The sequence below is a fragment of the Equus caballus genome, chromosome 20 (genome assembly GCF_041296265.1).
Source record: "Equus caballus isolate H_3958 breed thoroughbred chromosome 20, TB-T2T, whole genome shotgun sequence".
In the NCBI taxonomy this organism is placed as follows: domain Eukaryota; kingdom Metazoa; phylum Chordata; class Mammalia; order Perissodactyla; family Equidae; genus Equus; species Equus caballus.
Genome location: NC_091703.1, coordinates 25,557,286 through 25,573,029, shown reverse-complemented (window position 1 = coordinate 25,573,029; position 15,744 = coordinate 25,557,286). Strand labels below are relative to the sequence as shown.

Genomic DNA, 15,744 nt, shown 5'->3' with positions numbered 1-15,744 from the left:
AACAACACGCTCTGGTGACGTTTTTCCAAATTAGGTCAGCAGAGAGGTGGCGCTAGGAGAATATTTACTAGCACTTCAGTGTTTTGATTGGCCAGTGAAACCTCGCTCTTCGATGGACGGGCTGGAATGGGAGGTACGGATTGCGTTCCTCTGAAAAGCTTTAGTTTCTCTTTTGTCTTGCACTATTTTTTGCGCGCGCATCTGTAAACGGAATGTATTCTTAGCTGCTCAAAGACACTGAGCAAAGAGCTTCACGCCACGTTTCTTTTTACTTCCGTTCAGCAGCTAATAAATTAGATAATGGCTCCTTGGAGAATGTAGAAATAATGTGTAAAGGAGGGTGGATTTATAGGTGAAGGGACTTTTCCTCTTAGTCCTTCCCATGTTCCTGTTTAAACGTACGCCTTTTGACGGCCTTCTCTGTGCTGAACAAAGTATAAGCCCGGCCCTGAAGAATTTCTGGCCCTAAAAGTCCTGTGTTTGGAAAGACAAAAAGGTACACAAACAATTGCGAATTAAAACTTCTTCCTTTTTCTCTCTGTTTCCACTCAAACATTCATTGAGTGATTTCTTTTTCTGAAAAAGTCCGTGAGAGAGTCAGAGAATATAAAGATAAGCTTGGGTAATCAGTTGTCCCGGGACCCTCTTCCTGGCCTGCTGCGCCTGTCTGGTCTGCCTGTAGTCCCCACCAAGCTCCCCTTCTCTCCTTTATTAATCCCTTTTCAACCTTCTCCAGTGTTAGAGACAGGAACTTCGTTTCGCAGAGTTGGGGATTATTTGTAGGGCAGGGCTAATGCTTGATTAAGGTCATTACAAAGTCTACAGGGCCCTCCCCTAGGAGGCTTTTCATGAGATTATGGGTGTTTTCAACAAGGCTAATGCCATTTAAAAAGAAAAAGAAAAAGAATTGGATCTGAATGTGATTTCAAGAGAGGGACTTCTCAAATCAAAAATTTTTCCTTAGCTTCCTGCTGCAGCTTTCGAAATTTCTACTTTAAGAGTCAGTGTAATTAAAAGAAAAAAAAGACAACTTTCCCATCTTTACTAATAAATAAATGCCTATTGTGGATACTTGGAATGATACTATGGCCTGAGAGGGACCGCATAGTATAACCTCGGACTTACCAAGTGAAAACAGAGAGCGACCCAGGGAGGGAGAGAAAAGACGCAGGAGGGGCCAGGAAAGCTCTGAATGCAGATGGTTTGTAACTCTTCTGAAGTAATTAAGTGGTTGCATTCTTCCACCCCCAGATGAGAGTTTTTAGTTTGCTAACTTTCGCTGCCCCCTCCCCTCCACAAACACACACCTTATAAGAGGAGACTTAGCTAGAAAGAAAAGTCAACCAATACAGAAGAAAACTGAAAGGTCTCAGGTCATAGGTAAAACTGAAATCTCAACATGCTTTTTAATTCATGGCAATAAAAATAGAGTGTATAAAATATGGTAATTTCATGCAAAAACACATAATGTGAGATACCCTTGATACACATTCCAGTATTTCTTCCTTTACACTAGAGTTCTAGGTCAGCGTTCCTCAACTTTATTTTGCCTACTGTATTGTTAATAAAACCTCATTTTTTATTTTGACATCTAATTTATTCCTTTTTTCTATTCATTTCTCCTCATTTCCTCTTTTCTAATTTTTCCATGACATTGACTCAAAAATCATGGATATCAGAACAGAAATATTTAAAAGGTATACACATGTAGATATATATGAAAAAAAAATAGATCCTTCCACTCTATTAGTTGGTCATGTGGCTTGGGGGATGGGTAGCTCGTTCTGGAAACTGCATGGCTTCCTATTATTCCTTTTCAGCTTCCTCTAACCCTCATGGTGCCCCTGGCTTCACAGAACCCCATTCTTTCAACATATGAGCTAGGCCCTTCAGATAAAAACCCTGCAAACAAGTTGTGGCTAACAGATCACAAGAAACATTCAAACAAATACAACTATGGTATTAATCAGAGATCTTCTAAAAACACGAAATGCCCAGAACCACCTCCGCAAACTAACTCAATCAGAATGACAGGGTTGAGGAATGGTGTATATATGCATAGACCATTCATATGTAGAAGAGCTGTCACATACAGACATATATGGCATTTAGCTGTCATATATAGATGGCTCCTCTAGCCACTGGCTGATTTATACATGTATATTCAACAAACAATTCTAACACTTGACTAGGGTTGAGAACTACCCGCATACATCATCACTATTGAGTATATAATTGTACTTTAGTGAAAAGGAATCCCAGGGTGTTAATGCTTTCGAGCTGTGTTACAGTTGAGGAAATGTGTGAGTTCAGTCTTACCCAACTTAGTCTGATGGGCTGTATAGCATGACAGGAGTTATCTTCAGGCATTCGGGGACATCACTCCTCGTCTGGGACAGACAGCTGCTCTAGCCACTGGCTGGTTTATCTCACTCCCATCTAAGACTTCAATCGATATCTCTTTTTCAGCCACCTAACATTTGCCCTGGTGTGAATATCCATTTTCTTATTCATTTCCCCTTAACCAAACTGTCATTCTCATTGTCATGTCTTTGGTTCCACAACATAAATTATGTCTGTCCCTATTTTCCTTACCTCCTCTCTTAACTCTTCTAGAAAAGCAGTCCTGCTTTTTCTCTTCAGTCCAAACTCTTATTTAAAGCTTTTGTCCCTTGCACTTCCTAGGCCTGCTGTCCTGGTGTGGGCTATCTCCCATCAATGTCCATAATACATGTTGACCTACTAAAGAAAAAGTCAATTGGACAGAGTATTTCTAACAGCAACCTTTCCTATATATGTGTGTGTTTCAAAATTTTTATAAACATTTTTGCAATTAAATGATTTTCAAAATTCCCTTGAATATTTTCTGAATTACACACACAAAACACAAAGAAAGTAGTTGCATTTGTTTTAATGGTAAAACTGTGAACCCAAACATACACAAAAGAACATCATTTTAGCTGTTACATCCGTATTTAAAACAGATGCTCTCTTGCACACATAGTCAAGCTGTTTTGGCGGTACTAAAGTTGCTTATAGACTGTCTTATGAAAATGCCATTGTGGTAACTTTGCTTAGGGAATAAATTTCGGGACATTTAGCCATACAGTAAGGTTCACTGACAAGACTTGTACAGAAGTTTAGACAACTATTAACTATTGGTACTTAACTCTCAAAGAATGCACTGAAAACTCCAAAATTCTCTTTTAGAACCTTTGGATAAAAAGCCAAAATTTGAATTTTAAAAATAGTAAGAACAATAGTTTCTGCCCAAATCTGGTGAATAAAATGATTCACAGGTACTTCAAGGCTATCCATCTCATAATTTTTCCCTCAATGATAAAGAGAATAAATAGAAACATGAATTTAATAGTTAGAAATTTGTGTATAAACAGAAAAAAATTCCTTAAATTAAAAAATACACCCAAAGAAAATGTTTCCAAATATTTATGAAAAAATTACAGGGATTTGGCAAATTCTGAAATGTCAAAACAGGTTCTCTCTTCACTGCAGAAGACATCAGAGGTGCTGCCTCTAGGCAGCAGAACGGGTCCTAAAAAGATGGTAACAATGCCACACCACACGTCTTCTTGACCCAGAAGTAGGTATTGTGCACTGGTTTTGAGCTTGACGCTGAGCCAGACTAGCTGCAATAAAAACTGAGCACAATTGTTTCCTAGCTGTGTAACCTTCAGCAAGTTAACCAACCTCTCTGTGTCTTGGTTTCAATACAGCAAAAGAAGGGTAGCAGAATAACAACAGTTCCTACCTCAGAGGACTCTTCAGAGGAGTTAAATTAATATTTAGAATAGGGCCTGGCTTCTAGTAAGTACTTAATAATTATTGGCTGAAAAAAATAGTTTCAGAAAATATTCATGCCAGGGGAGAACTACTGAGAATGTAAATTCATCCAGCTGAGAAATGAGAGATTTAGAAACACTGCTTCAAACCAACGTATGTATCTCTCACACATATCTCCCACAGAAAGATTTTAAAGAATTATTTAGAAACAGAATATGTGAGATACTAGAACACATACTATGCTGAGTAATAAATGCATGCAGGATGTCAAGGCAAGCTAGGCTTTTGAATAAAATTGTCACACAAAAGAATTTAAGATTGTATTAACATTCTACATGTTAATCACCGATTGAAAAAGGGAGAAGAAAAAATGATGACCCAAGGTCTACAGAAAGAAATCAGAATTAAAAGTACCTGTCTACACATGTGAAGGTCTTTAAAGTCACGAATTTTTTAATTCTAGTCATTATTAAATTAGAGAGTGGTTAGAAAAAAATGGTAGCTTATAAGAACGCTCTAGCGTTTTGGAGAAGGTGTTCTGTTCTTAAATGTGTGTGTACATGAAAAATGCATCAAGCACACACAGCGCTTTAAGACTATATTATTATAATATAACATAACAAGAATTTTTGTCTGTACCTCCCAGTGGGCCTTAACCATAGATGCATGTTGCCTCAAGATGCACACTTTTATTTGTTTTCCTTCTATTCTGTTCCCAGTTAAGGTGGCTCAATGAGCCCTGTGATTCCGTGATTCAAACAGCTGGTGAATAGTTTCTTCTTTGCTTCCTCAAATTTTCAGGGCTTTTCTCCAGCGCCCCATTCCTTGTCTATTCCTTTCCCCTCAGGAAAATCCCTAGCCCCAGCTCTCTATAGTCACGCGACCACTGTGACACTTTTGACTGTGGCCACCAGATGTCGCCCTTCTCCCAACTACTATGCTTCATAGGTGGTTTGGCCAGAGGGGAAGTAAAATACAGAATTTAAAATGTAGGTCTTTGATTTTTCAAATGTAGTTGACCTTAAGAATTGATAAACAAAGCCAGAAAAAAAATAAGCTAAGGAACACTGAAAGAAAATAGAAATTTATAACTTCGCTTATAAAAAAAAATTAACAGGACACAGTTTTTGATGGTTAGTAAATATGTAACTGTGAACACTAGATAGGGTCTTTCTGGAAATCTCAGCTTGTTGAAATGAAAGCGATATAAAACAAACCGTTGCCTAATTAATTGTAACATATCCTTACGGAGGTAGAAGAGAAAGAGAAGCTTTTGGCAGATCTGCTTTGAGTATAGGATGGTAACTAAAGAGAAAGAATTTATCAGCGTGCTTCTAGCATGGTTTGAAGGTAAAATGACAACTCTGTTAAAACTTAGATAATAATGTCCCTAGAATGAAGAAAAACAATTAATTCAGCTACCATTGTTTAATGAAAATATTCCATAAAATAAAACATAAAAAAATTAGAAGCAAAATGACATAATGATTAAGTCGATTAAGTATATACATAAGATGGACAAGTACCTCAGAAAAATCATGCAGTACACAACACAATTGTCCATTTATTAAAATACATGTATTTGTTAATTTTCTATATTTTAATAAAGAAATAATACTAAGAGGAAATACACAAATTGTTAATAGAGTCTATCACTGGTTAATGGAATAAGTTTCAATTGAATTCATTTTCAACTCTTCTGCGGTAAGCACAAATTATAGGTATTTTCATCCACTTAACTTTTGTAACCAGAAAAAAAGAAAAGTTTACAAACATAGTTGAGATCACTTTGCCCAAATTCAAGACCTACTAGACAAACTTTTGTGCAGTATTTGGTTTCTTGAGGTGTCTGCCCTCTGAGACAGCATGTCTAGTACCACAGTTATGCAACCAAATGTATGGAGCAGCATAAAGCCGGCACATGCCCTGCAAGTGCGTAAGTTAGTTTTCTTTTGAACATGATCAGATGAATTACTTTCCAAGGATCTATTAATTCCTGAGTGACCTGGTTAGATTAATTTTTTTTTAATGTGCACAGTTGGGGATGAGAGCCAGACTCCCAGGGAACCCAGGAACATGCCTGGGGTACCCTCCAGGCCACTTGATGGCTTCCGTTTTTCCACCTTTAATATGGGAAAGGTTGCTCCAGTTCATGGAGGGAAATGCCACCAGAGGCCCTGGTGGAGGGAGAACACTGTCAGGTCCAACACAGCCACTAACTGACACCAACAATCACAGTCCTGGCCTGGGGCCTAAGAGAGGTGCCAGGGAGAGCAGGCTGGCGGTGGCAACAGAGGACAAGAGGAGTCACATTCTGGGCTGCTTCCCACAGGGACTTTGAAAGGAAACATGGTTGAGATTGTTTTCTGCTGTTTTCCCTTCATTTGGGTCAAACCCACTGAGAATAAAAACAAGGATCCAGGAGAAGAGCTCTCTCTCTGGCCATCTCCTCCCTCCTGCCTTACTCCAGGCATCTAAGCCTGCTGAACATGGCGGCGTGCAAGGTGGATCAGAGTCAGACTGACCGAGTTCGAAACCTATCTCTATCCCCAGCAAACTGTCACTTTCTTCATCTAAAAAAGCAGTGAGGAGAATAGTACAGAAAGTCCTTGACTTATGATGCTTCAAATTATGATTTTTTGATTTTACAATGGTGCAAAAGCAATACACATTCAGTAGAAACCATACTTCATCTTTTCGTGGGCTAGCGCCATGTGGTACGGTCCTCTCTCGGGATGCTGGGCAGTGGCACCTGAGCTGCAGCTCCCAGTCAGCCACGCCAGCATGATGGTGAACGACCGATACACTCACAACCATTCTGTGCCCAGACAACCATTCTGTTTGTCACTTTCATTACACTATTCAATAAATTACACGAGATATTCAGCACTATATTATAAAATAGGCTTTGTGTTAGATGAGTTTGCCCAACTGTAAGCTAACGTAAGTGTTCTGAGCACATTTACCGTAGGCTAGGCTAAGCTCTGATGTTCAATACATTGGTATATTAAATGCGTTTTTGGCTGACTATATTTTCAGTGGAATGATGGCTTTACTGGGATGCAACCTCATTGTAAGTCGAAGAAGATCTGTACTTATATCAAAGAATTATTATCAGAACTGCATGAGATGATGCATGTAAGTAGGTGCTCAGAACTAAGTCTGGCACCAAGTAAGTCCTTTTTTTTTTTAATAAGTGTCAGCCACCTTATCATTATCATCATCATCCTTATTATCATTTTAATTATCAGAACAAGGAGACAGGGTCAGCAGAGACCAAGTAGAAAATTACTGTGCTACTTCCAGTCTGGCATACCAGACAGATATTATAAATGCAAGCATAATCTAAAGAAACTTATCTGACACCTTTGTGCAAATTAGAAAAAGACACCTCTCCTTAAGACACTTCCCACTCACTTTCTGGAAAACTATCATAATACACACAAACGTCCTTGATGCCTCTTCTGGGAAATGTGCCTCCTCGGGTTGTGCAGTGCACAGCCTTCACAGTTGTACAATGCCCAGATCACCCTCTGATGGAAGAGACCACACGGTTTGGTGACAGATGAGTTACTGGATAACAGAGGGAGCGAGGATTAAAAGGAAACTTGAGTGGGTCTAGGAAATGCCTGGATGGGTGTGCAAACTTCAGGTCAGGGTGTGAGAGTGTATGTACCAAGGAGAAGGTCCATAGCTTTTCTCAGATGTTAAAAGTCCCCTAAATTTAAGGAGCCCTATTCCAGAGGTAGGAGAGGAGCTGATGTAGCTGTATGGAGTCTGAGATGATGCAGGAAATGAAGGCAGGCTCTAGATGCAGCTCGAGATCCATGAGAGCCAGTTCTTGGGGGAAGGTCACAGCTGGGGCTCCTTAGCATGCAGGAACTCAAAAACTTAAATGGGGGAAACTTTTTGAGAATGAATAGGGAAAGCAAAGAGCAGCAAGTTCCTGGGACACTTCCCAATTGTTAGGTCCAACTCTGTCCTGAAACATGAAGAACACCACAAGCGCACCCTCTCTGAGTCTCGAATTATGTGTCCTCCCCACGAGCGGTCTGCTGGCTGCACTTCACTCACATTCAGCTAAGACGTAGTCCCCCGTGGCTCCTCCTGCAAAGAAAAGAGGTCTAGGCAAAAGGCATCACAGGCAGAGTCATCATCTTGACTCTTCCCTGTCCCTCCCCTCCCTCATCCACTCACCTCAATTCTGATCACTCCCTTCCCAAGGAACTACTAGATTTCAGGCAGCATTATCTCTCACCTGAAATTCCTTAAGCACTTTCTAACTGATCTCCTTGCCTTCACTCTCACCTCCTAACAACTCATTCTTCATACCACGGAGGTCGTGTCCCTCCTTGCTTATTTAAGTCCCTGCATGACTCTCCAAAGCACATATCATAACATCCCAAAGGCTTCCAGAGCTCTGCTTGAGCTACCTTCTTTCTGCCCCTCTTTCCCCCACACCATAGATGTTCAGCGGATAGAAATGCAGAATTGGTGACTGTCAAGTATACAAAGTAAAGGACAAGGCACAATAATAATTTATCATCTCCTAGCATGCCTCACACTCTCTACTTGCATGCTTGCTCCATCTGTACAGACCTCCTCTGACCCTCAACCCCACCTAAAGAAATCGTACTTCTTCAAGATCCAGAAGCTTTTCTTGATCCTCAGCTGAATGTGGTCATTCCTTCCTTTGACACTCCAAAGAATTTGCTTTGTATCTGCTTAGGACCTTAGGGGGTCTTCTTTAACTGTATTTACTTGTGTTATGGGTTTCATTCCTTACTAGATTTGGGTTCTGAGAACAGCAACAGTGATTAAGTCAACCTCAAAGCCCCTGCACTACCTTAAATAGCATCCTACAAAGTAACAGGTGCTCTACAAATAATAAGTGCTCAAAGGACATTTGTTGCATTAGAAGCTTTCATTCTGAGGAGAGTCATTAATTCTTGTTCTCAGGGAGGTGCTAGTGTTCCCAAAGAAAAAGAGAGAGGAAAAGCCTTCTCATGGATGCCAAATCCCCTATTCCCTCCTTCTCCCTCACTTCCTGCAGGAGAATTAGCATGTCCTGGGGCGGAGGAATGAAGAGACTTCTTCTTCCCACTTACTTGAAGCTTGCCTTCTCCTTAAGATTCTGAACAAAATTCCAGTAAAGAAGATGATGACACAAACAGCAATCACACTGATGACTCCAATGGCCAGTGTGTTAGACAGTGAGGGCTCTAAAAAACAAAAGCAAATTAAGGCCCGTGACCACCACCCCAGCCCAGAGCAGACCCTCCCCTCACTGCCATGTTGAACCACTCCTGTTCCACCCACAACAGATTTTCTCAGCACTGGCTCTCATCCATACCCCAGGTTGCAGTGAGGGGCTGATCCAGGCCTGGGTGCTCCACCTGGCAGGTGTATCTCTGTTCTTCCCCAGGGGTCACAGCCAAAGCCACCCAGGTCTGGTAGGTCCCGTCCCCATTGGGCAGCACGTCCTCAGACTCGGCATCCTTGGCATCCACTGGCTGCCTGTCCTTCAACCACCTCACGGTGATGTTCTGGGGGTAGAAGTTCAGAGCCTGACACCGTAGAAAGGTCACTGCAGAGGCCACATGATGAGTCACCTTCACCAAAGGAGGCACTGGACAGGAAGGAGGAAGGATCTGGAGAGAGGATCTTTCTACCCTTGCCAGCAAGACCAGAACTTTCACTTCCCTTCCTCTATGGGTTGGAGGAAGAAGACACCCTGTTCAGACAAAGCAAGCTGCAGGAAAGACACCATTTTGTGTCCTAAAATAAGTTTCAAGATGCTCTAATGAGCTGTCACATGGAGAACAGTCAGTCATATCAGCCTGTTCTCTTGTCTCATATGTAAATATGCATACCTGTTGCCCATGTCTTCTGTTCTTTGTTAATATATTAAATTCAGTCAGATGAAATTGCCCTTTACATAGATCAAAAATGGTTGAATAGGTACTATCAGCAATTTTACCTGGTTCAACCCAATAAGTATTCTGGTAAGATAGCCAGGCTTCAGTTACTATTGCTATGCTCTGTGAAAGTAACCTTTAACTGCCAAAGGATTCTGCTACTCTGATCAGTTGCCTTCATTGGTAATTTCTTGCCTTGGTATTCATGTGATAATTGACCTCTCTGAATTCCTAAAATGTATAAGTATCACATGTTCTCAGTTAAGCCAAGAGAAGAGCACAGACACTTCTTCTTTGGCTACATACATGGAAAAATAAATTAAAACCATGACTCCTGGCTGTGTCGTACATCTCAATGACACAGTGAAGACCTCATAGCTGGAGACCTCAGGGTGGAAACTTCAGACCTCACTTCCTTCCCAGAGAGTCACACAACTTTGGCTACTTCTGAAATCCCAGCCAGGGATCCCATGCCCCTCATTCCCCTCCACTCCATCACTAGAGGATAAGGGCAGAAGGGTGCTCCCACCGTACCTTGCCGGTCCAGCACCCCTCTCCCCAGCTCCAGCAACCACTGCAGCTGCTCAGGGCAGTCCCTCTCGAGATAAGCTTTGTTCTTCTTGGCCCGAATTTTATTCACTTCCCACTCCAGTTTGGTAGTCACGGCCTTGGACTCTGCTGCTCTCCAATCCAGTGTCTCAAGGCAGAATTCAAGATGGTCCTGCCCATCATATCCATACTTCCAGAACCCCCTGGTGCTGTTGTCCTCTTGCACCTCACAGCCCAGGATCACCTGCAGGGTGTGGGACTCTGGCAACATCCCCAGCTTCATTACTGAAACCAAAGGAGTAGGTCCCTGTCTCCATCATCCCAGGGAGTGAAGGACCTCAGACTCCTTCCCTCCTCTCTGCCCCCCAGGATCTCCAACTCCCAGCTCTCTCCCTCAAGATGCATCCTTGAGGTAGGGAAATGCTCCGCCCACCTCGGGAAGGGGAGGGCCCCTCTCCACGTACCCTTGCTGTGGTTGTGGTTGTCCATGATGGTCCAGAAGTCAACGATGAACATGTGATCCCACCCTTTCAGGCTCTGACTCAGCTGCAGCCACAGCTGGCTGGTTGCCCCACCCAAAACCCACTGGGCGCGGGACTCTGCACGGCGACTCTCGTGATTGTAGGCCACAAACAGCTGGTCGTCCACGTAGCCCAAGGCCTCAAACAGGGGGAGCCCAAGGTCCGGCTCTGAGGCACCCATGAAGAGGTAGCGCAGAGAGTGTGACCCTGGGGAGAGGGCAACAGTCCTTCTCAGTGGGCCACAGTGGGGGAGGACAAGGTGCCACACACCTTTGAATCAACTCAGACCACCAGCTGCGTCTGGGCCCACCGTGTGAAGAGTGGGACGCAGTGCCTGCCTTCCTTCCCTATGACCATCCTGTCGGCTCTCTCCTTGTGCCCCTCCCTTTGCCATGTGTGGCTGACACCCCTTCACTCCTCCCAGCCTCATGATTAGGGCAGTCTCCCAGTCTCCCCTGGAGCCAACAGACTTGAGAAAACCCCAAGTTGTCTTTAGCTATGGCCCTTGGGCTCAGGAGTTGGTGCTCAGAACTAATTCGATCCAAGTCCAGAGGAATTTGCTGTTGGGTTTTTTCACTACTGCCATCTGTAAACCCTTTCCTGGGTAAATGTTTGCTGTTAAATGGTGGAAGATCTGCTGATAAATAGCTCAGGACAGCTATTAAAAGCGTCAAACAGTTTCAAAGCAAATACAGAAGGAGCCCAAGTAAGCCAAAAAGGACATGACTTCTAGGCAAGTGAGAGTTTCCCTACCCCTTCCCTCAATTACAGAAGAAGGGAGTTCAGTCATGTATCCCCAGCGCCTAGAACAGGGTCTGGCATAGCAAGTGCCTAATACATCCTTGCTGGATGAATAAATGATGACAACCCCTAGGTTTTTATCCCTGGCCCTGAACTCTAGACTGTTACACCCAACTGCCTACGTGACACTACCAGTTGATGACTGATTGGAATCTCAGACTTAGCAAGGCCAGAACTAGGCTCTTCATTTCTCCTTCTGCCTTCACCATCTCAGAAATGGCATCACCTATCCCTGCGTTGCTCAGCTCAATAAAATAAAACCAAAATAAAGTAATTAAATAGGGGAGTCACTTTTGACTCTTCCCTTCTTCTCACACAACACATAGATCCTTCAGCCACTTCCTTCCAAATATATCCAGAATACAACCATTTCTCACCACCACCTCTGCTCCCATCAGGCCAAATCCAGCATCTCTTGCCTGGGTTAGTGCAACATCTTCCCGGTTCCTCTCCCTGCTTTAATTGTTGCTCCTGTCATTCTGATTTCCACAGAGGAGCCAGAGCAATCTTTAAAAGCTATGACAGATCATGTCACTTGGCTAAAATCCACATTGCAGCTTGGAGGCCCTAGGAGATCTTGCCTGTCGCTCCTTTAACTGAGCCCATCGCCTATTCTTGAGCTCTGGTCCCTGCATTCATGCTGCACCGCATCCTTGCTCTTCCTCCAACCCAGTGGTTGAAGGGAAATTTCATCTCTCAGGGGACATTTGGCAATACCTGGAGACATTTTTGGTTGTCATATCGGGGGAGTGTTACTAGCACCCAGAAAGTAAAAGACAAAGATGCTGCTAAACATGTTGCAACGCACATGATAGTCCCCACAAGCATAAAAAACGTCATTAGTGGTGAGGCTGCAAACCCTGCTTCAACCCAACTTGCCAGCCACACCTAGTTTGCCAGAAAGTGCTGCTGCCAGACAGCATTACTCTTACTTCCTTCTCCATTCCACCACCAGCCTGAGAGAGGGGCTGCCCTGACTTCCTGCTCCACGTGTCTTCACAGCACTCATTGTTCCCTGATGTCCTACATCCTTTTGTTCCTTTGTTTACTGTCATCCCTTCACTTGAATGCAAAATATCAGAGGGCAAGGACTTGGCTCCCCACTGTCTCCTCTGGGAGAGAACGTGAGACACATGGCTGGTACACCTTGTACACTTGTGAACAATGAATATTTCTGTTCAACATCAAATTTTATGATTCAACCTCTGATGCACTGTGATGTTTAAGAATTGCACCTGTGAAGTGGAGTCATGGGGTTTGCCTCAAAAGCCCAGGTTAATATTGAATAAGGTTACCGGTGAGCAGGTCACGCCTCATTCTTGTCATCTATGAGATGTGGACACACACACTAGCTACCCTCAAAGTGTTGTCCTGAGGCTATGTGATCACGTACAGAGTGCTGAGCCAGACAACAGTGAGGGCAAACTCAGCTAAGATTAGAAACAGCGGGAGTACCTCATTTAACTTCAGAAAACCAGACTGCCTGAATTCTTTGTAACCTGGGGAAAGTTAACTAACCAGCGAGCCAGTTAACCACCCGTAAAATCAACATATTAATAGCTCCTACCTCTCAAATGCGTAGTAGAGTCAACAAGATCACAGACATGAAGGTGATTTAAAACTGAGGTCATTACTTCACTGTGAAGTATCATCACTTTGGCATCCTCTAGTAAAGGCCCGTCCACTAGTTATACAGGACTATTAACATTGCCAATCAACAACCCCTGGCTGAAAACGGGAACTCTTACATTCAGTTCAAAAGATCAAAAATAACAGCCATGTTGTTTTTCCAGGTAAAAGAACCATCGCCAAGAGTCCGTAAGGCCCGGGGCAGAGACCTCTCAGAACCCTCCCACCCCCAGAGGTCTCTACCCCAGGCCTCACCCAAAGAGGTGGGGGTGGGCTAGAATTCAGATCCCCCACCCAACTCCTACACACCCCGAATCCGCAGCGCGAGGAGTTCTGGGGTGGAAACCCGGCTCGCTCCTGCCGCGGGTTCACTCAGCCAAACGCCTCCCACCCCTTCGGGGCGCCCTGGTGTGGAAGCACCAAGGGGGCGCTCCGGCCAAGGTCGCCCTTGGTGAGAAGAACTTCCTGTTTGCGGATGACCAGGGGTAAAACGACACAACGACAGTAGAAACCAGAAAACCAAGATCCGAGTCCAAGGTCCCCAAGCCTAGCTCGGCCTCAGTGAGAAACTGAAAGATTTACGTTTAAAAGCGTCACGATCAGGAGAAGGGAAATAGGTGGTTCCGAGTGCCCCTCCGAAGAGCAGGGACACGGGGGGGTGGGCGCGAGAGGGAGCTGAGTCCTGGGGGGAGAGGCCTCCTAACCCCTGTGCACCCAGTGCCCGGCGATAGCCCCCAATCCCAGACCCGGGAAAGTTGGGGGAGGGGACTGTGCACCGGGCTGAGAACTTCCTCCCAACTTAGCGAGCTCTCAAGTGCTAAGAAAAGCTGGTTTCGATTTTCCCTCCCCCCTCCCCGCGCCCCTGGCTCGCCCGCAGCCCCCGGACTCACGCGGCGGTCGCCCCTGCGTGGCCACGGTCCGCAAGAGGATCAGGAAGAGGAGCGCGGGCCGGGCTCGCGGGCCCATTTCCCCGGCTCGGACCGCGCGCCCCGGCGCGTGTCAGCTGTTTCGGGAGAGCGGGGAACCTGGAGTGACCCAAGAAGTCACCCTGGAGTCATTGCCAAGGCTCGGGGAAACCTCAGAAAAAAACTTCCTGGCCAGTGGGATCCTTTTCCGGGCCATTGGTGAAAAGAAACGGGTCTCCTGAACTTGAACTCTCTCCCCTGCAGCCCAGAGTACCTGCTTGTGAAACACTCAGCGGCGCAGCAGTCCCTCAGAGATTTAAATCCATCGAGGATGTTGCTGATGAGGGAAAGCATATGTAACGATTTTCCGATCTAAATATTCAATACCTAAATATTGAATAATCTAAAAATTCAATTACACATTTTCAAAACTTTTAAGTTCAACCTGCCAATCTTGTTATTCGACTTAGACATGTAATGATTTTTGCGTAAAAATTTCAATTTAGTTTTTGATTACAATTAGTTAAATCATGAGATTAACTAAGTCGATCCTACTGAAATATCTTTCTCAATTTACATCATTAAATTAAATTTCACAAACTTCATAGCACCTTGGAATCAATAATAATGGAGAACTATTAAAGCCATTGATGTCCTGCTCTTGTCCTCAGATACTCTGATTAATTGGTGTAGGGTGCTAACTGGGCATCGGGATTTTAAAAGCCATCCTCCAGCCTCTCCCCCTCACCCCCAACACACATATAACAAAGTTTGGGAGTTACTGACTCAGACATTTCGAACAATATTAACAAATTTAATACATCTGATTTTCCTAAAACCTTTAGCGACCTAGCCTTTTTAAGCACATAGGCAAATTTTGACCGTCTAAGAAAAGAAATCAAACTTGGAAATCAGGGCCTCTTAACTGGAGGGGGATATGAAACAAGATTAGGAAAATGTTGAATATTGGTGATGAGTACATGGGGATTGATTGTATTATTTCTTTCTTTCTTTGTAACAGCTTTATTATTAAGATATAATACGCATACCACACATTTCATCCATTTAAAGTGTAAAAGTCAGTGAGTTTTAGTATATTCACAAAGGTGTGCAACCATTCCCATAATCAATTTTAGAACATTTTTCATCCTCTCCACAAAGAAACCTTGTACCTTTTAGTCATCATTTCTAAATCTCTCCATCCTCCTTACCTCCAGCCCTAGCCAATCTTCCTATCGCCTCCTATCTCCATAGGTGTGCGTATTCTGAACATTTCATATACATGGCATCATGTAATATGTGGTCTTTTGTGACTGGCTTCTTTCATTTAGCATAATGTTTTTGCATATCTTTTCCATGAACATATAACATTCCATCATAAGGATATACCACATTTTATTTATCCATTCATCAATTGATGGACATTTGGATTGTTTTTATTTTTTGGTTATTAGAAATAATGCTGCTACTAACATTTGTGTACGAGTTTTTGTGGAGACGTATGTTTCCATTTCTCTTGGGTTTATACCTAGGACTGGAACTACTGGGTCACATGGTAACCACATTTAACCATTTGAGGAATTGTCATACTGTTTTTCCAAACTGGTTGCACCATTTTAC

At 43.5% G+C, this 15,744-nt stretch overlaps 1 protein-coding gene across 7 annotated transcripts; it reads right to left on the bottom strand.

Moving 5' to 3' along the window:
* Positions 1 to 5,214: 5,214 nt before the first annotated feature.
* HFE (homeostatic iron regulator) lies at positions 5,215 to 14,415 on the bottom strand. Of its 7 annotated transcripts, none has more exons than XM_070244163.1 (6): positions 14,110 to 14,415; positions 10,733 to 10,996; positions 10,254 to 10,553; positions 9,155 to 9,535; positions 8,910 to 9,023; positions 5,215 to 7,908 (listed from the first exon to the last, which is right to left on the bottom strand). In XM_070244163.1, the coding sequence occupies exons 1-6, from the start codon at positions 14,183 to 14,185 to the stop codon at positions 7,868 to 7,870; spliced, it is 1,176 nt and encodes a 391-aa protein (XP_070100264.1). In that variant the 5' UTR covers positions 14,186 to 14,415; the 3' UTR covers positions 5,215 to 7,867. The 7 variants fall into 7 exon arrangements, with proteins under 7 accessions (XP_070100264.1, XP_003363808.1, XP_005603669.1 ...); XM_003363760.5 differs by having other exon boundaries at positions 9,155 to 9,430; XM_005603612.4 differs by having other exon boundaries at positions 9,155 to 9,388.
* Between the last annotated feature and the right edge of the window lie 1,329 nt (positions 14,416 to 15,744).

Bases quoted from the DNA above. Each gene is read 5' to 3' on its own strand.
- HFE (XM_070244162.1), bottom strand. From the start codon at position 13,242: ATGATACTTCACAGTGAAGTAATGACCTCAGTTTTAAATCACCTTCAT. The intron at 9,024-9,154 runs GTATGGATGAGA...TTTGTTTTTTAG, and splicing joins GCCCCTCACTGCAACCTGGG to AGCCCTCACTGTCTAACACA. The intron at 7,909-8,909 runs GTAAGTGGGAAG...TTTTCTTTGCAG, and splicing joins AAGGAGAAGGCAAGCTTCAA to GAGGAGCCACGGGGGACTAC.